Raw genomic sequence first — 20,664 nt, 5'->3', positions numbered from 1 at the left:
TGTCCTGTGGTCAGACCTGTGGTCAGACCTGTGGTCAGTCCTGTGGTCAGACCTGTGGTCAGACCTGTGGTCAGTCCTGTGGTCAGACCTGTGGTCAGACCCTATGTCCTGTGGTCAGACCTGTGGTCAGACCTGTGGTCAGTCCTGTGGTCAGACCTGTGGTCAGACCCTATGTCCTGTGGTCAGACCTGTGGTCAGACCTGTGGTCAGTCCTGTGGTCAGACCTGTGGTCAGACCCTATGTCCTGTGGTCAGTCCTGTGGTCAGTCCTGTGGTCAGACCTGTGGTCAGTCCTGTGGTCAGTCCTGTGGTCAGACCTGTGGTCAGATTTAACCTTTTACTTGTTTTGTTTTGGTTTCAGATCTGAGGTCGTTGGCCCCGCCCCCTCCGCTCCATATATGGACTCTTAGTTTGTCCCTAACTCTGGCTCTGATTGGTCGAATGAGGTGACCCAGTCCAGCCACTTTCACACCAACAGCCAATCGCATCCTTCGGGCCACACCTAAGCCCCGCCCCCCTCGCACACAGAGCCAATCACAGCCTTGGATCTCTCTAAACCCCGCCCCCAAATCGACCAAAGAGAAAATGTAAACACTCTGCCAGGTTACGTTCTGCCACGCCCCCTTCCTGTGGGCGTGGCCCTGTGGGCGTGGCCTTCCCCAATTTGAGTCAGTCCCAAACTCTTGTTACTACGACAACACAAACATGAACATGTGACTGTTAAACATCTGAATAAACCTTTATCTTTCTCTGTTTGTGTTCTCGCTTGAACCAAGTCAACAAGTCAACAAGTCAACAAGTCAACAAGTCAACAAGTCAACAAGTCAACAAGTCAACAAGTCAAAAAGTCAAAAAGTCAAAAAGTCAAAAAGTCAACAAGTCAACAAGTCAACAAGTCAACAAGTCAACAAGTCAACAAACACTTTCTGGAGTAAAATCATGAAAAGTCGACGCAGATTTTGTGAATGACTCAAACTGGGGAACGACAGGTTGATTGACAGCTGGTTCTTCGAAAAGGGGCGTGGTAGAAATAGGACACGCCCTCTGAACTGGAAGAAAATGCCCCCACAGGACAGACGCAGTACTGCAGCACAAAGAGTTTCACTTTAACAAGAACACAATGTTTACTACCTATTTTTATATGAGCAACGAAACATATTTATAAAAACTTTATAAAAACTCAACATTCAAAGGCGAATAATAATAATAATAATAATAATAACAATAATAATAACAATAATGATAAAGTAATAATAAAGTGTAGATTCTGTTTCGTTTGAACAAACGGTGCTACTTTATTCACACTTTCAATTTCTAAAAGAGGACGTTTTATTTTCATGTGTAAATATTCAAACACTCGTCGCCGCGGCGATGGAGACGTTTCATGCCCACCAGCTCGGCCAATCAGAGCACGGCTTTCGACTCTTAAACCCCGCCCATAGAGGTTGATGTTCCAACTCGTAAATTCACATGGGAAGAAACGGCCTGACCCTTCCCCTGACCTTTGACCTTTGACCCTGGACCCTGATCCTGGACCCTTCCCCTGACCCCTGACCTTTGACCCTGGACCCTGACCCTGAGGCTTCACCCTTGACCCTTATTTGAGTCGCTGAGGTTCAATGGAAGGCGTTGTTTCTGGAGTCACTGCAAACAGAGGAAGAGGCTTCATTTTGTCTCATTTTGTCTCATTTTTCTGACGCTTTTACATAAACTCTATATAAACAAAAGGGGGAGGGGCCTCAGTTTGATTTCCAAACACAAAATAAAGCCGAGGTTTCGTCCTGGAGCTGAGAGTGCTTTAGCGCATGGAGGCCCCTGGAGACCCCTGGAGGCCCCTAGAGGCCCCTGGAGGCCCCTAGAGGCCCCTGGAGGCCGGAGTGGAGACCACGCTTTTGTTCCAGTTCAAACGAAGCACATTAAAGGAGAGAATGTCCCGCCCCTCGTATCTGCAGTACTGTAAGGACCGCCCCCAACGAGGAAGTGCCTTGGACCTGGACCTGGACTCGGACCTGGACCTGGACCTGGACCTGGACCTGGACCTGGACCTGGACCTGGACCCGGACCTGGACTCGGACCTGGACTCGGACCTGGACTCGGACTAGAGCCAGGACTCTTAATGCAGAAACTGAAGCCATCACAAACTAAAACCTTTTCAAACTTTTTCGATTTGAACAAAAACAGAAAAATGCAACGGCATTTCAGAATAAAACTCCAGGAAGTGTCATTTCAAAATAAGATTTACGTGTGGCGGTCATCGTGTCCTGAGGCGGTCATCGTGTCCTGAGGCGGTCATCGTGTCCTGAGGCGGTCATCGTGTTCTGAGGCGGTCATCGTGTTCTGAGGCGGTCATCGTGTTCTGAGGCGGTCATCGTGTCCTGAGGCGGTCGTCGTGTTCTGAGGCGGTCATCGTGTTCTGAGGCGGTCATCGTGTCCTGAGGCGGTCATCGTGTTCTGAGGCGGTCGTGTTCTGAGGCGGTCATCGTGTCCTGAGGCGGTCATCGTGTCCTGAGGCGGTCATCGTGTTCTGAGGCGGTCATCGTGTTCTGAGGCGGTCATCGTGTTCTGAGGCGGTCATCGTGTTCTGAGGCGGTCGTGTCCTGAGGCGGTCATCGTGTCCAGAGGCGGTCATCGTGTCCTGAGGCGGTCATCGTGTTCTGAGGCGGTCATCGTGTCCTGAGGCGGTCATCGTGTCCTGAGGCGGTCATCGTGTTCTGAGGCGGTCGTGTCCTGAGGCGGTCATCGTGTCCTGAGGCGGTCATCGTGTTCTGAGGCGGTCGTGTCCTGAGGCGGTCATCGTGTCCTGAGGCGGTCATCGTGTCCTGAGGCGGTCATCGTGTCCTGAGGCGGTCATCGTGTCCTGAGGCGGTCATCGTGTCCTGAGGCGGTCGTGTCCAGAGGCGGTCATCGTGTCCTGAGGCGGTCATCGTGTCCTGAGGCGGTCGTGTCCTGAGGCGGTCATCGTGTCCTGAGGCGGTCATCGTGTCCTGAGGCGGTCGTGTCCAGAGGCGGTCATCGTGTTCTGAGGCGGTCATCGTGTCCTGAGGCGGTCATCGTGTCCTGAGGCGGTCATCGTGTTCTGAGGCGGTCATCGTGTCCTGAGGCGGTCATCGTGTTCTGAGGCGGTCATCGTGTCCTGAGGCGGTCATCGTGTCCTGAGGCGGTCATCGTGTTCTGAGGCGGTCATCGTGTTCTGAGGCGGTCATCGTGTCCTGAGGCGGTCATCGTGTTCTGAGGCGGTCATCGTGTTCTGAGGCGGTCGTGTCCTGAGGCGGTCATCGTGTTCTGAGGCGGTCATCGTGTTCTGAGGCGGTCATCGTGTCCTGAGGCGGTCATCGTGTCCTGAGGCGGTCATCGTGTTCTGAGGCGGTCATCGTGTTCTGAGGCGGTCGTGTCCTGAGGCGGTCATCGTGTCCAGAGGCGGTCATCGTGTCCTGAGGCGGTCATCGTGTCCTGAGGCGGTCATCGTGTCCTGAGGCGGTCGTGTCCAGAGGCGGTCATCGTGTTCTGAGGCGGTCATCGTGTTCTGAGGCGGTCGTGTCCTGAGGCGGTCATCGTGTCCTGAGGCGGTCATCGTGTCCTGAGGCGGTCATCGTGTCCTGAGGCGGTCGTGTCCAGAGGCGGTCATCGTGTCCTGAGGCGGTCATCGTGTCCTGAGGCGGTCATCGTGTCCTGAGGCGGTCATCGTGTCCTGAGGCGGTCGTGTCCAGAGGCGGTCATCGTGTCCTGAGGCGGTCGTCGTGTCCTGAGGCGGTCATCGTGTTCTGAGGCGGTCATCGTGTCCTGAGGCGGTCATCGTGTTCTGAGGCGGTCGTGTCCTGAGGCGGTCATCGTGTCCTGAGGCGGTCATCGTGTCCTGAGGCGGTCATCGTGTCCTGAGGCGGTCGTGTCCAGAGGCGGTCATCGTGTCCTGAGGCGGTCGTCGTGTCCTGAGGCGGTCATCGTGTCCTGAGGCGGTCATCGTGTTCTGAGGCGGTCGTGTCCTGAGGCGGTCATCGTGTCCTGAGGCGGTCATCGTGTCCTGAGGCGGTCATCGTGTCCTGAGGCGGTCATCGTGTTCTGAGGCGGTCATCGTGTTCTGAGGCGGTCATCGTGTCCTGAGGCGGTCATCGTGTCCTGAGGCGGTCATCGTGTTCTGAGGCGGTCGTGTCCTGAGGCGGTCATCGTGTCCCGAGGCGGTCGTCGTGTCCTGAGGCGGTCATCGTGTCCTGAGGCGGTCGTGTCCTGAGGCGGTCGTGTCCTGAGGCGGTCGTGTCCTGAGGCGGTCGTCGTGTCCTGAGGCGGTCATCGTGTCCTGAGGCGGTCGTGTCCTGAGGCGGTCGTGTCCTGAGGCGGTCATCGTGTTCTGAGGCGGTCATCGTGTCCTGAGGCGGTCATCGTGTCCTGAGGCGGTCATCGTGTCCTGAGGCGGTCGTCGTGTCCTGAGGCGGTCGTCGTGTCCTGAGGCGGTCATCGTGTCCTGAGGCGGTCATCGTGTCCTGAGGCGGTCATCGTGTCCTGAGGCGGTCGTGTCCTGAGGCGGTCGTGTCCTGAGGCGGTCGTGTCCTGAGGCGGTCATCGTGTCCTGAGGCGGTCGTCGTGTCCTGAGGCGGTCATCGTGTCCTGAGGCGGTCGTGTCCTGAGGCGGTCGTGTCCTGAGGCGGTCATCGTGTCCTGAGGCGGTCATCGTGTCCTGAGGCGGTCATCGTGTCCTGAGGCGGTCGTCGTGTCCTGAGGCGGTCGTCGTGTCCTGAGGCGGTCATCGTGTCCTGAGGCGGTCATCGTGTCCTGAGGCGGTCATCGTGTCCTGAGGCGGTCGTGTCCTGAGGCGGTCGTGTCCTGAGGCGGTCGTGTCCTGAGGCGGTCATCGTGTCCTGAGGCGGTCGTCGTGTCCTGAGGCGGTCATCGTGTCCTGAGGCGGTCGTGTCCTGAGGCGGTCGTGTCCTGAGGCGGTCATCGTGTCCTGAGGCGGTCATCGTGTCCAGTTTGTTCCAGTTTCATCTCGTTTTTCATCGAGAAAAAAGAAGATTTTCTTTCATTTGTTCTTTTTTTTGTCTTTTTTTGTCTTTTTCACGACAAATAAACTCAACATTTTGATACGACCGACTTTTAGTAACGAGGGCCTTGGACCATGAAGTATTTGTACTTTTTACTTCAGTAAAATAAAACCAGGATCATTTTTAATCAAGATTTAAGCGTTAAATCTTTGTGAAATACTTTTACTTCTGATGATGAGGTACTTTTACTTCTGATGATGAGGTACTTTTACTTCTGATGATGAGGTACTTTTACTTCTGATGATGAGGTACTTTTACTTCTGATGATGAGGTACTTTTACTTCTGATGATGAGGTACTTTTACTTCTGATGATGAGGTACTTTTACTTCTGATGATGAGGTACTTTTACTGAAGTAAAAGATTCAAATTTTAAAATATTTTCTGTTTCAGCTCCTGAAAAGCTCTGAACTCCTCTTCCTGTTCCTGTTCCTCCTCCTCTTGCTCCTCCTCCTCTTGCTCCTCCTCTTGCTCCTCCCCCTCCTCTTCCTCTTGCTCCTCCTCCTCTTGCTCCTCCTCCTCCTCTTGCTCCTCCTCCTCCTCCTCTTGCTCCTCCTCCTCCTCCTCTTGCTCCTCCTCTTGCTCCTCCTCCTCCTCCTCTTGCTCCTCCTCCTCCTCTCCTCCTCTCTCCTCCTCTCTCCTCCTCCTCCTCCTCTTGCTCCTCCTCCTCTTGCTCCTCCTCCTCTTGCTCCTCCTCTCTCCTCCTCTCTCCTCCTCCTCCTCCTCCTGCTCCTCCTCTTATTCCTCCCCCTCCTCTTCCTCTTGCTCCTCCTCCTCCTCCTCCTCTCCTCCTCTCTCCTCCTCTCTCCTCCTCCTCCTCCTCTTGCTCCTCCTCCTCTTGCTCCTCCTCCTCTTGCTCCTCCTCTCTCCTCCTCTCTCCTCCTCCTCCTCCTCCTGCTCCTCCTCTTATTCCTCCCCCTCCTCTTCCTCTTGCTCCTCCTCCTCTTGCTCCTCCTCCTCCTCCTCTTGCTCCTCCTCTCTCCTCCTCTCTCCTCCTCCTCCTCCTCTTGCTCCTCCTCTTGTGGTTCTGGATCGGAGCCTGTGATAAAACTGAAGCCATAAAATGTCAAATAAATATTTTTGCGATGAAGAATTTGACCTTTGACTTTGCAGAGTTTGACTTCTTTCTCCCCAGACACCTCCTCCACCTCCTAAAACTGGAGCGTGTGAGGAGCAACGTAAAAAACGTGAAAGTATGAGACTTACTTCACACATGCAGTACTCAGTATTTGCAGTACTCAGTATTTGCAGTACTCAGTATTTGCAGTACTCAGTATTTGCAGTACTCAGTATTTGCAGTACGTAAAACCAGAATCTGAAAACTCTGCAAAGTCTCCTTTAAAGAAATATATTCTTGAAAATATTGCATTTTTACTCCAAATTTATTCAAAATTTCCTTCCAAATTGTTTGATTTCTGTGTCTTTTACACCGAGTTTACCAAACCCGGTTTAGACCTGGTTTAGACCTGGTTTAGACCTGGTTTAGACCTGGTTTAGTCCTGGTTTAGTCCTGGTTTAGTCCTGGTTTAGTCCTGGTTTAGTCCTGGTTTAGACCTTGTTTAGACCTGGTTTAGACCTGGTTTAGTCCTGGTTTAGTCCTGGTTTAGTCCTGGTTTAGTCCTGGTTTAGTCCTGGTTTAGACCTGGTTTAGACCTGGTTTAGTCCTGGTTTAGTCCTGGTTTAGACCTTGTTTAGACCTGGTTTAGACCTGGTTTAGTCCTGGTTTAGTCCTGGTTTAGACCTGGTTTAGACCTGGTTTAGTCCTGGTTTAGTCCTGGTTTAGACCTTGTTTAGACCTGGTTTAGACCTGGTTTAGTCCTGGTTTAGACCTGGTTTAGTCCTGGTTTAGTCCTGGTTTAGACCTGGTTTAGTCCTGGTTTAGACCTGGTTTAGACCTGGTTTAGTCCTGGTTTAGTCCTGGTTTAGACCTGGTTTAGTCCTGGTTTAGACCTGGTTTAGTCCTGGTTTAGACCTGGTTTAGACCTGGTTTAGTCCTGGTTTAGTCCTGGTTTAGTCCTGGTTTAGACCTGGTTTAGTCCTGGTTTAGACCTGGTTTAGACCTGGTTTAGTCCTGGTTTAGACCTGGTTTAGTCCTGGTTTAGTCCTGGTTAGGTCTAAAACACTTTTGAGCCGATGTAACATAAAAACAAAGATATTTTTATAATAAATATTCTGATGAAACTGTGTTAAATCATATTAATGTTAATAAACCTTTGAAACAAGTGTTTTCATGTGTTTGGGTCGAATCAGCGCCTCCTGCAGGTCACATCTGTACACACAATGAGACACACACAAGAGGACATAAGACCATCTTTACACACAATGAGACACACACAAGAGGACATAAGACCATCTTAACACACAATGAGACACACACAAGAGGACATAAGACCATCTTTACACACAATGAGACACACACAAGACGACATAAGACCATCTTTACACACAATGAGACACACACAAGAGGACATAAGACCATCTTTACACACAATGAGACACAACAAAACAAAGATGGAAGAATAAATCTGGACTTATTTATTTAAAGTGACACATTTAAAATAGAAGATTTAAAATAAAACACATTGAGGCTCTTTACGATGGTCACATGACTCATTGGCTCTGGACAGAGGGGTCAGACAGGGCTGTGCTCGGTCTCTCCTCATGTTTGATTTGTATTTAGAATCATTGGCCCGATTTATTAAACAATGAAAACAATTCACGTCGTTACAATCGAAGGGACGAAACAAAAAGATAATGTTTATTGTATTTGACCAAACCAGACATTTTCAGACTTAATGTGATTTATTTACTTCACAAAATTGGTCCAATGTCCAGATAAAAAAAATAAATAAAAAAAAGTAAAAATTCTTCCTGACTGAGTCATGAGGAGGAAGTGAAGAATCCCTGGCTCAAATCTGTTCTTACGACATGGAAGGAGCTGATCAGAACAAACTAAACACAGATGTTACAAACTTAAACTGGTAAAACTTTATGACCAAAGGTTTTGTACAAATAGAACTGAGCTGAGACTCAAGGTCTGGAGGACAAAAGGTCAAAGGTTTTTCACCAGATGTAAAAGAGAATCACATGAAAAGATTTGAGATGTGGAAAGAGAAACAGACTTTTATAGTTTTTACACAGTTATTATAACCAAGACATGTCACAAGGTCATGACCTTTATGACCTCTGACTGACATGTTTATCAAGGTCATGACCTTTATAACCTCTGAGATGTTTATCAAGGTCATGACCTTTATGACCTCTGACCGAGATGCTTATCAAGGTCATGACCTTTATAACCTCTGACTGAGATGTTTATCAAGGTCATGACCTTTATAACCACTGACTGGGATGTTTATCAAGGTCATGACCTTTATGACCTCTGACTGAGATGCTTATCAAGGTCATGACCTTTATAACCTCTGACTGAGATTCTTATCAAGGTTATGACCTTTATGACCTCTGACTGAGATGTTTATCAAGGTCATGACCTTTATGACCTCTGACTGAGATGCTTATCAAGGTCATGACCTTTATGACCTTTGACTGAGATGCTTATCAAGGTCCTGACCTTTATGACCTTTGACTGAGATGCTTATCAAGGTCATGACCTTTATAACCTCTGAGATGTTTATCAAGGTCATGACCTTTATGACCTCTGACTGAGATGTTTATCAAGGTCATGACCTTTATAACCTGGAGGACGCTCATATGTGTCTGAGGACAGCGCCCCCAGGAGGACATGTATCTCTTCTGCAGCACAAATTGAGCAGAAACGTTTTTATTTGTAGCTTTTATTTTGCTTAGGACAAATCACACGACAGAGAGTTTTCTTCACTTTGACATTTTACAACAATAAACTCAGGTACTCTGTGTTTATGTACTCTGTGCGCAGGTACTCTGTGTGCAGGTACTCTGTGTGCAGGTACTCTGTGTGCAGGTACTCTGTGTGCAGGTACTCTGTGTAGGTATTCTGTGTTTATGTACTCTGTGTGCAGGTACTCTGTGTAGGTATTCTGTGTTTATGTACTCTGTGTGCAGGTACTCTGTGTGCAGGTACTCTGTGTGCAGGTACTCTGTGTAGGTATTCTGTGTTTATGTACTCTGTGTGCAGGTACTCTGTGTAGGTACTCTGTGTGCAGGTACTCTGTGTGCATGTACTCTGTGTTTATGTACTCTGTGTTTATGTACTCTGTGTTTATGTACTCTGTGTAGGTACTCTGTGTAGGTACTCTGTGTAGGTACTCTTCATGTTTAGCCGTGCTGGAGTCTCAGGATGACCGACTGTTGTGGACCGAGCTGGACTTGATCCAGGTCCAGGTCTGAGTCCAGACTCAGGGCTGTGGAGTTGGAGCTGAGGACGACCCTTGCCGTGGCCCCTGGAGGCCCCGGGAGAGCGCCACCTTCAGGCCAGAGCCCAGGCAGGCTGAAGACCCGGTCCGGACTGTAGTTAAACAGAACCAGGAACCTGGGGCTCTGGTCCCACGACCTGACGAAGCCCAGGGCCCAAGACGAGTTATGGACGAGCGAGAAGTCTCCGAACAACAGCGAGCGCTCTCTCGCTCTGAGCGAGGAGAGAGAGGCGAGGAGGGCGGAGCAAGAGGGGCGGGGCTCCTGAGAGAGAGGGCGGAGTCAGAACACACACACTGAAGTGTCACAGAGAGAGAGGGAGAGAGAGGGAGAGAGAGAGAGAGAGTACCTGCTGAGTCTGGTTCTGGTCCTGGTCCGAGTCCTGGATCGTCCTGGAGAACCTCTCCTGAAACACAGACTCTGGCAATTACAGTATCTGACCGCAAGGTGGCAGACCTGGTTTAGACCTGGTTTAGACCTGGTTTAGTCCTGGTTTAGTCCTGGTTTAGACCTGGTTTAGACCTGGTCTGTTCTCACCTGTGTCCCCCTCTGGTCCTGGATCAGGGCGGTCCCGGGCAGGGTAAGCAGTAACATCAGGTCCATGTAGTTGCAGTCGCTCTGCACAGCGCCCTCTGCTGGCTCCAGGCTCCACAGCAGCTGTGTAGAGTTGTGGGCGGAGCTCAGCAGATGAACGGTCTGAGCGCGCTCCGTGGCGTCCAATCGAGAGTTCAGGACCGGAGCCAGGAGCAGGTCGACCTCTGAGTCCCCCAGAAGAGCGCTGACATCAGCAGCTGAGGAGAGCGACGACGCCCCCATCAGGAGCCTGAGGGAACAAGGAGTATTACTCTAGTATTACTCTAGTATGACTCTAGTATGACTCTAGTATGACTCTAGTATGACTCTAGTATTACTCTAGTATGACTCTAGTATGACTCTAGTATGACTCTAGTATGACTCTAGTATGACTCTAGTATTACTGTAGTATTACTGTAGTATTACTCTAGTATTACTGTAGTATTACTCTAGTATGACTCTAGTATGACTCTAGTATTACTCTAGTATGACTCTAGTATGACTCTAGTATTACTCTAGTATTACTCTAGTATGACTCTAGTATTACTCTAGTATGACTCTAGTATTACTCTAGTATGACTCTAGTATGACTAGTATGACTCTAGTATGACTCTAGTATTACTGTAGTATTACTCTAGTATTACTGTAGTATGACTCTAGTATTACTCTAGTATGACTCTAGTATGACTCTAGTATTACTCTAGTATTACTCTAGTATGACTCTAGTATTACTCTAGTATTACTCTAGTATTACTCTAGTATTACTCTAGTATGACTCTAGTATGACTCTAGTATGACTCTAGTATTACTCTAGTATGACTCTAGTATGACTCTAGTATGACTCTAGTATTACTCTAGTATTACTCTAGTATGACTCTAGTATTACTCTAGTATGACTCTAGTATTACTCTAGTATGACTCTAGTATGACTAGTATGACTCTAGTATGACTCTAGTATTACTGTAGTATTACTCTAGTATTACTGTAGTATGACTCTAGTATGACTCTAGTATTACTCTAGTATTACTCTAGTATTACTCTAGTATGACTAGTATTACTCTAGTATTACTCTAGTATTACTCTAGTATGACTCTAGTATGACTCTAGTATGACTCTAGTATGACTAGTATTACTCTAGTATTACTCTAGTATGACTCTAGTATGACTCTAGTATTACTCTAGTATTACTCTAGCATTACTGTAGTATTACTCTAGTATTACTCTAGTATGACTCTAGTATGACTCTAGTATGACTCTACTATGACTCTAGTATTACTCTAGTATTACTCTAGTATTACTCTAGTATTACTCTAGTATTACTCTAGTATGACTCTAGTATTACTCTAGTATTACTGTAGTATTACTCTAGTATTACTATAGTATTACTCTAGTATGACTCTAGTATGACTCTAGTATGACTCTAGTATTACTCTAGTATTACTCTAGTATGACTCTAGTATGACTCTAGTATTACTCTAGTATTACTCTAGTATTACTGTAGTATGACTCTAGTATTACTCTAGTATGACTCTAGTATTACTCTAGTATGACTCTAGTATGACTCTAGTATTACTGTAGTATTACTCTAGTATTACTGTAGTATTACTCTAGTATGACTCTAGTATGACTCTAGTATTACTCTAGTATGACTCTAGTATTACTCTAGTATGACTCTAGTATTACTGTAGTATTACTCTAGTATTACTGTAGTATTACTCTAGTATGACTCTAGTATTACTCTAGTATTACTCTAGTATGACTCTAGTATGACTGTAGTATTACTCTGGTATTACTCTGGTATTACTCTGGTATTACTCTAGTATTACTCTAGTATTACTCTTGTATTACTCTAGTATGACTCTAGTATGACTGTAGTATTACTCTAGTATTACTCTAGTATTACTCTAATATTACTCTTGTATTACTCTAGTATGACTCTAGTATGACTGTAGTATTACTCTAGTATTACTCTAGTATTACTCTAGTATGACTCTAGTATGACTCTAGTATTACTCTGGTATTACTCTGGTATTACTCTGGTATTACTCTAGTATTACTCTAGTATGACTCTAGTATTACTCTAGTATGACTCTAGTATGACTGTAGTATTACTCTAGTATTACTCTAGTATTACTCTAATATTACTCTTGTATTACTCTAGTATGACTCTAGTATGACTGTAGTATTACTCTAGTATTACTCTAGTATTACTCTAGTATGACTCTAGTATGACTCTAGTATTACTCTGGTATTACTCTGGTATTACTCTGGTATTACTCTAGTATTACTCTAGTATGACTCTAGTATTACTCTAGTATGACTCTAGTATTACTCTAGTATTACTCTAGTATTACTCTAGTATGACTCTAGTATTACTCTAGTATGACTCTAGTATTACTCTAGTATTACTCTAGTATGACTCTAGTATGACTCTAGTATGACTCTAGTATTACTCTAGTATGACTAGTATTACACTAGTATTACTCTAGTATTACTCTAGCATTACTGTAGTATTACTCTAGTATTACTCTAGCATTACTGTAGTATTACTCTAGCATTACTCTAGTATTACTCTAGTATGACTCTAGTATTACTATAGCATTACTGTAGTATTACTCTAGCATTACTCTAGTATTACTCTAGTATGACTCTAGTATGACTCTAGTATGACTCTAGTATTACTGTAGTATTACTCTAGTATTACTCTAGTATTACTCTAGTATGACTCTAGTATTACTCTAGCATTACTCTAGTATTACTCTAGTATGACTGTAGTATGACTCTAGTATTACTCTAGTATGACTCTAGTATTACTCTAGTATTACTCTAGTATGACTCTAGTATTACTCTAGTATTACTCTAGTATTACTCTGGTATCACGCTGGTATTACTCTGGTATTACTCTAGTATTACTCTAGTATTACTCTTGTATTACTCTAGTATGACTCTAGTATTACTCTACCATTACTCTAGCATTACTGTAGTATTACTCTAGTATGACTGTAGTATTACTCTAGTATTACTCTAGTATTACTCTAGTATGACTCTAGTATGACTGTAGTATTACTCTAGTATTACTCTAGTATTACTCTAGTATGACTCTAGTATTACTCTAGTATTACTCTGGTATTACTCTGGTATTACTCTAGTATTACTCTAGTATGACTCTAGTATTACTCTAGTATTACTCTACTATTACTCTTGTATGACTCTAGTATTACTCTAGTATTACTCTAGTATGACTCTAGTATTACTCTAGTATTACTCTAGTATTACTCTAGTATTACTCTTGTATGACTCTAGTATTACTCTAGTATTACTCTAGTATTACTCTAGTATGACTCTAGTATTACTCTAGTATTACTCTGGTATTACTCTTGTATTACTCTAGTATGACTGTAGTATTACTCTAGTATTGCTCTAGTATTACTCTAGTATTACTCTAGTATTACTCTAGTATGACTCTAGTATGACTCTAGTATGACTGTAGTATTACTCTAGTATTACTCTAGTATTACTCTAGTATTACTCTAGTATGACTCTAGTATGACTCTAGTATGACTGTAGTATTACTCTAGTATTACTCTAGTATTACTCTAGTGTTACTCTAGTATTACTCTAGCATTACTCTAGTATTACTCTGGAATTACTCTAGCATTACTCTGGTATTACTGTAGTATTACTGTAGTATGACTCTAGTATGACTCTAGTATGACTCTAGTATGGCGGTAGTATTACTCTAGTATTATGCTTGTATTACTCTAGTATGACTCTAGTATGACTGTAGTATTACTCTAGTATTACTCTAGTATTACTGTAGTATTACTCTAGTATTACTCTTGTATTACTCTAGTATGACTCTAGTATGACTGTAGTATTACTCGAGTATGACTCTAGTATGACTCTAGTATTACTGTAGTATTACTCTAGTATGACTCTAGTATTACTCTAGTATTACTCTAGTATTACTGTAGTATTACTCTACTATTACTCTAGCATTACTGTAGTATGACTCTAGTATGACTGTAGTATTACTCTAGTATGACTCTAGTATGACTCTAGTATTACTGTAGTATTACTCTAGTATGACTCTAGTATTACTCTAGTATTACTCTAGCATTACTGTAGCATTACTCTAGTATGACTCTAGTATGACTCTAGTATTACTCTAGTATGACTCTAGTATGACTCTAGTATGACTCTAGTATGACTCTAGTATGACTCTAGTATGACTGTAGTATTACTCTAGTATTACTCTAGTATTACTCTAGTATGACTCTAGTATGGCTCTAGTATGACTCTAGTATTACTCTAGTATGACTCTAGTATTACTCTAGTATTACTCTAGTATGACTCTAGCATTACTCTAGTATTACTCTAGTATTACTCTAGCATTACTGTAGTATTACTCTAGCATTACTCTAGTATTACTCTAGTATGACTCTAGTATGACTCTAGTATTACTCTAGTATTACTGTAGTATTACTCTAGTATTACTCTAGTATTACTGTAGTATGACTCTAGCATTACTCTAGTATTACTCTAGTATGACTCTAGCATTACTCTAGTATTACTCTAGTATTACTCTAGCATTACTGTAGTATTACTCTAGCATTACTCTAGTATTACTCTAGTATTACTCTAGTATTACTATAGTATTACTCTAGCATTACTCTAGTATTACTCTAGTATGACTCTAGTATGACTCTAGTATGACTCTAGTATTACTCTAGTATTACTGTGGTATTACTCTAGTATGACTCTAGTATTACTCTAGTATGACTCTAGTATTACTCTAGCATTACTCTAGTATTACTCTAGTATGACTCTAGTATGACTCTAGTATGACTAGTATTACTCTAGTATTACTCTAGTATGACTCTAGTATTACTCTAGTATTACTCTAGTATTACTCTAGTATTACTCTGGTATTACTCTAGTATGACTCTAGTATTACTCTAGTATTACTCTGGTATTACTCTGGTATTACTCTGGTATTACTCTAGTATTACTCTAGTATTACTCTAGTATGACTCTAGTATTACTCTAGTATTACTCTAGTATTACTCTGGTATTACTCTGGTATTACTCTGGTATTACTCTAGTATTACTCTAGTATTACTCTTGTATTACTCTAGTATGACTCTTGTATTACTCTACCATTACTGTAGTATTACTCTAGTATGACTCTAGTATTACTCTAGTATTACTCTAGTATGACTCTAGTATGACTGTAGTATTACTCTAGTATTACTCTAGTATTACTCTAGTATGACTCTAGTATGACTCTAGTATTACTCTAGTATTACTCTTGTATTACTCTAGTATGACTCTAGTATGACTGTAGTATTACTCTAGTATTACTCTAGTATGACTCTAGTATTACTCTAGTATGACTCTAGTATTACTCTAGTATTACTCTAGTATTACTCTAGTATGACTCTAGTATTACTCTAGTATTACTCTAGTATGACTCTAGTATGACTGTAGTATTACACTAGTATTACTCTAGTATTACTCTAGCATTACTGTAGTATTACTCTAGTATTACTCTAGTATGACTCTAGTATTACTCTAGCATTACTGTAGTATTACTCTAGCATTACTCTAGTATTACTCTAGTATGACTCTAGTATTACTCTAGTATTACTATAGTATTACTCTAGCATTACTCTAGTATTACTCTAGTATGACTCTAGTATGACTCTAGTATGACTCTAGTATTACTCTAGTATTGCTGTAGTATTACTCTAGTATTACTCTAGTATTACTCTAGTATGACTCTAGTATTACTCTACCATTACTCTACCATTACTCTAGTATGACTCTAGTATTACTCTAGTATTACTGTAGTATTACTCTAGTATTACTATAGTATTACTCTAGCATTACTCTAGTATTACTCTAGTATTACTCTAGTATGACTCTAGTATTACTCTAGCATTACTCTAGTATTACTCTAGTATGACTGTAGTATGACTCTAGTATTACTCTGGTATTACTCTAGTATTACTCTAGTATTACTCTAGTATTACTCTTGTATTACTCTAGTATGACTCTAGTATTACTCTACCATTACTCTAGCATTACTGTAGTATTACTCTAGTATGACTCTAGTATGACTGTAGTATTACTCTAGTATTACTCTAGTATTACTCTAGTATGACTCTAGTATGACTCTAGTATTACTCTGGTATTACTCTGGTATTACTCTGGTATTACTCTGGTATTACTCTAGTATTACTCTAGTATTACTCTTGTATTACTCTAGTATGACTCTAGTATGACTGTAGTATTACTCTAGTATTACTCTAGTATTACTCTAGTGTTACTCTAGTGTTACTCTAGTATTACTCTAGCATTACTCTAGTATTACTCTGGAATTACTCTAGCATTACTCTGGACTTACTCTAGCATTACTCTGGTATTACTGTAGTATTACTGTAGTATGACTCTAGTATGACTCTAGTATGACTCTAGTATTACTCTAGTATTACGCTTGTATTACTCTAGTATTACTCTAGTATTACTGTAGTATTACTCTAGTATTACTCTTGTATTACTCTAGTATGACTCTAGTATGACTGTAGTATTGCTCTAGTATTACTCTACTATTACTCTAGTATTACTCTACTATTACTCTAGCATTACTGTAGTATGACTCTAGTATGACTGTAGTATTACTCTAGTATTACTCTAGTATTACTCTAGTATTACTCTAGTGTCACTCTAGTATTACTGTAGTATTACTCTAGTATTACTCTGGTATTACTCTGGTATTACTCTGGTATTACTCTAGTATTACTCTAGTATTACTCTAGTATGACTCTAGTATGACTGTAGTATTACTCTAGTATTACTCTAGTATTACTCTAGTATTACTCTAGTATTACTCTACTATTACTCTTGTATGACTCTAGTATTACTCTAGTATTACTCTACCATTACTCTAGCATTACTGTAGTATTACTCTAGTATGACTCTAGTATGACTGTAGTATTACTCTAGTATTACTCTGGTATTACTCTGGTATTACTCTGGTATTACTCTAGTATTACTCTAGTATTACTCTTGTATTACTCTAGTATGACTGTAGTATTACTCTAGTATTGCTCTAGTATTACTCTACTATTACTCTAGCATTACTGTAGTATTACTCTAGTATGACTCTAGTATTACGCTAGTATTACTCTAGTATTACTCTAGTATTACTCTAGTATTACTCTACTATTACTCTAGTATGACTCTAGTATGACTGTAGTATTACTCTAGTATTACTCTAGTATTACTCTAGTGTTACTCTAGTATTACTCTAGCATTACTCTAGTATTACTCTGGAATTACTCTAGCATTACTCTGGTATTACTGTAGTATTACTGTAGTATGACTCTAGTATGACTCTAGTATGACTCTAGTATGGCGGTAGTATTACTCTAGTATGACTCTAGTATTACTGTAGTATTACTCTAGTATTACTCTAGTATTACTGTAGTATTACTCTAGTATTACTCTTGTATTACTCTTGTATTACTCTAGTATGACTCTAGTATGACTGTAGTATTACTCTAGTATGACTCTAGTATTACTCTAGTATTACGCTAGTATTACTCTAGTATTACTCTAGTATTACTCTAGTATTACTCTACTATTACTCTAGTATGACTCTAGTATGACTCTAGTATGACTGTAGTATTACTCTAGTATTACTCTAGTGTTACTCTAGTATTACTCTAGCATTACTCTAGTATTACTCTGGAATTACTCTAGCATTACTCTGGTATTACTGTAGTATTACTGTAGTATGACTCTAGTATGACTCTAGTATGACTCTAGTATGGCGGTAGTATTACTCTAGTATGACTCTAGTATTACTGTAGTATTACTCTAGTATTACTGTAGTATTACTCTAGTATTACTCTTGTATTACTCTTGTATTACTCTAGTATGACTCTAGTATGACTGTAGTATTACTCTAGTATGACTCTAGTATTACTCTAGTATTACGCTAGTATTACTCTAGTATTACTCTAGTATTACTCTAGTATTACTCTACTATTACTCTAGTATGACTCTAGTATGACTCTAGTATGACTGTAGTATTACTCTAGTATTACTCTAGTGTTACTCTAGTATTACTCTAGCATTACTCTAGTATTACTCTGGAATTACTCTAGCATTACTCTGGTATTACTGTAGTATTACTGTAGTATGACTCTAGTATGACTCTAGTATGACTCTAGTATGGCGGTAGTATTACTCTAGTATTACTCTAGTATTACGCTTGTATTACTCTAGTATGACTCTAGTATGACTGTAGTATTACTCTAGTATTACTCTAGTATTACTCTAGTATTACTGTAGTATTACTCTAGTATTACTCTTGTATTACTCTTGTATTACTCTTGTATTACTCTAGTATGACTCTAGTATGACTGTAGTATTACTCTAGTATGACTCTAGTATTACTCTAGTATTACGCTAGTATTACTGTAGTATTACTCTAGTATTACTCTAGTATTACTCTACTATTACTCTAGTATGACTCTAGTATGACTCTAGTATGACTGTAGTATTACTCTAGTATGACTCTAGTATTACTCTAGTATTACGCTAGTATTACTCTAGTATTACTCTAGTATTACTCTAGTATTACTCTACTATTACTCTAGTATGACTCTAGTATGACTCTAGTATGACTGTAGTATTACTCTAGTGTTACTCTAGTATTACTCTAGCATTACTCTAGTATTACTCTGGAATTACTCTAGCATTACTCTGGTATTACTGTAGTATTACTGTAGTATGACTCTAGTATGACTCTAGTATGACTCTAGTATGGCGGTAGTATTACTCTAGTATTACTCTAGTATTACGCTTGTATTACTCTAGTATGACTCTAGTATGACTGTAGTATTACTCTAGTATTACTCTAGTATTACTGTAGTATTACTCTAGTATTACTCTTGTATTACTCTTGTATTACTCTAGTATGACTCTAGTATGACTGTAGTATTGCTCTAGTATTACTCTACTATTACTCTAGTATTACTCTAGTATTACTCTAGTATGACTCTAGTATTACTCTACTATTACTCTAGCATTACTGTAGTATTACTCTAGTATGACTCTAGTATGACTGTAGTATTACTCTAGTATTACTCTAGTATTACTCTACTATTACTCTAGTATGACTCTAGTATGACTCTAGTATGACTGTAGTATTACTCTAGTATTACTCTAGTGTTACTCTAGTATTACTCTAGCATTACTCTAGTATTACTCTGGAATTACTCTAGCATTACTCTGGTATTACTGTAGTATTACTGTAGTATGACTCTAGTATGACTGTAGTATTACTCTAGTATTACTCTAGTATTACTCTAGTATTACTCTTGTATTACTCTAGTATGACTCTAGTATGACTGTAGTATTACTCTAGTATGACTCTAGTATTACTCTAGTATGACTCTAGTATTACTCTAGTATGACTCTAGTATTAATCTAGTATTACTCTAGCATTACTCTAGTATTACTCTGGAATTACTCTAGCATTACTCTGGTATTACTGTAGTATTACTGTAGTATGACTCTAGTATGACTCTAGTATGACTCTAGTATGGCGGTAGTATTACTCTAGTATTACTCTAGTATTACGCTTGTATTACTCTAGTATGACTCTAGTATGACTGTAGTATTACTCTAGTATTACTCTAGTATTACTGTAGTATTACTCTAGTATTACTCTTGTATTACTCTTGTATTACTCTAGTATGACTCTAGTATGACTGTAGTATTGCTCTAGTATTACTCTACTATTACTCTAGTATTACTCTAGTATTACTCTAGTATGACTCTAGTATTACTCTACTATTACTCTAGCATTACTGTAGTATTACTCTAGTATGACTCTAGTATGACTGTAGTATTACTCTAGTATTACTCTAGTATTACTCTAGCATTACTGTAGTATTACTCTAGTATTACTCTAGTATTACTCTAGCATTACTGTAGTATTACTCTAGCATTACTCTAGTATGACTCTAGTATTACTCTAGCATTACTGTAGTATTACTCTAGCATTACTCTAGTATTACTCTAGTATGACTCTAGTATTACTCTAGTATTACTGTAGTATTACTCTAGTATGACTCTAGTATTACTCTAGCATTACTCTAGTATTACTCTAGTATGACTGTAGTATGACTCTAGTATTACTCTACCATTACTCTAGTATGACTGTAGTATTACTCTAGTATGACTCTAGTATTACTCTAGTATTACTCTAGTATTACTCTGGTATTACTCTAGTATTACTCTAGTAATACTCTTGTATTACTCTAGTATTACTCTAGCATTACTGTATTATTACTCTAGTATGACTCTAGTATGGCTGTAGTATTACTCTAGTATTACTCTAGTATTACTCTAGTATGACTCTAGTATTACTCTAGTATTACTCTAGTATTACTCTAGTATTACTCTGGTATTACTCTAGTATTACTCTAGTAATACTCTTGTATTACTCTAGTATTACTCTAGCATTACTCTAGTATTACTCTAGTATGACTCTAGTATTACTCTAGTATTACTCTAGTATTACTCTAGTATTACTCTGGTATTACTCTAGTATTACTCTAGTAATACTCTTGTATTACTCTAGCATTACTGTAGTATTACTCTGGTATTACTCTGGTATTACTCTAGTATTACT

General features: G+C 40.9%; 2 protein-coding genes across 2 annotated transcripts in view; one reads left to right on the top strand and one right to left on the bottom strand.

The window, feature by feature from the left end:
- Positions 1-585, top strand: part of LOC140364892 (MAM domain-containing glycosylphosphatidylinositol anchor protein 2-like) — a 44,690-nt gene extending 44,105 nt beyond the window's left edge. The window contains exon 5 of the mRNA XM_072451275.1: positions 361-585. Within this exon, the coding sequence (XP_072307376.1) occupies positions 361-449 (89 nt within the window). The 3' untranslated portion in view covers positions 450-585. The remainder of the gene's footprint in view (positions 1-360) is intronic.
- Positions 586-9,260: 8,675 nt separating this feature from the next.
- The window catches only part of LOC140364835 (amino acid transporter heavy chain SLC3A2-like), a 48,510-nt gene continuing 37,106 nt past the window's right edge, over positions 9,261-20,664 (bottom strand). The window contains exons 6-8 of the mRNA XM_072451218.1: positions 9,918-10,203; positions 9,730-9,798; positions 9,261-9,644 (exon numbers count right to left, since the gene is read on the bottom strand). Of these exons, the coding sequence (XP_072307319.1) occupies positions 9,285-9,644; positions 9,730-9,798; positions 9,918-10,203 (715 nt within the window). The 3' untranslated portion in view covers positions 9,261-9,284. The remainder of the gene's footprint in view (positions 9,645-9,729; positions 9,799-9,917; positions 10,204-20,664) is intronic.

The sequence above is a fragment of the Eucyclogobius newberryi genome, unplaced genomic scaffold (genome assembly GCF_026437365.1).
Source record: "Eucyclogobius newberryi isolate DKJ021-1_F unplaced genomic scaffold, fEucNew1.0.hap1 SCAF_18, whole genome shotgun sequence".
Classification (NCBI taxonomy): Eukaryota; Metazoa; Chordata; class Actinopteri; order Gobiiformes; family Gobiidae; genus Eucyclogobius; species Eucyclogobius newberryi.
The sequence above is the reverse complement of the archived record's forward strand: the minus strand, read 5'-3'. Positions and strand labels throughout refer to the sequence as shown.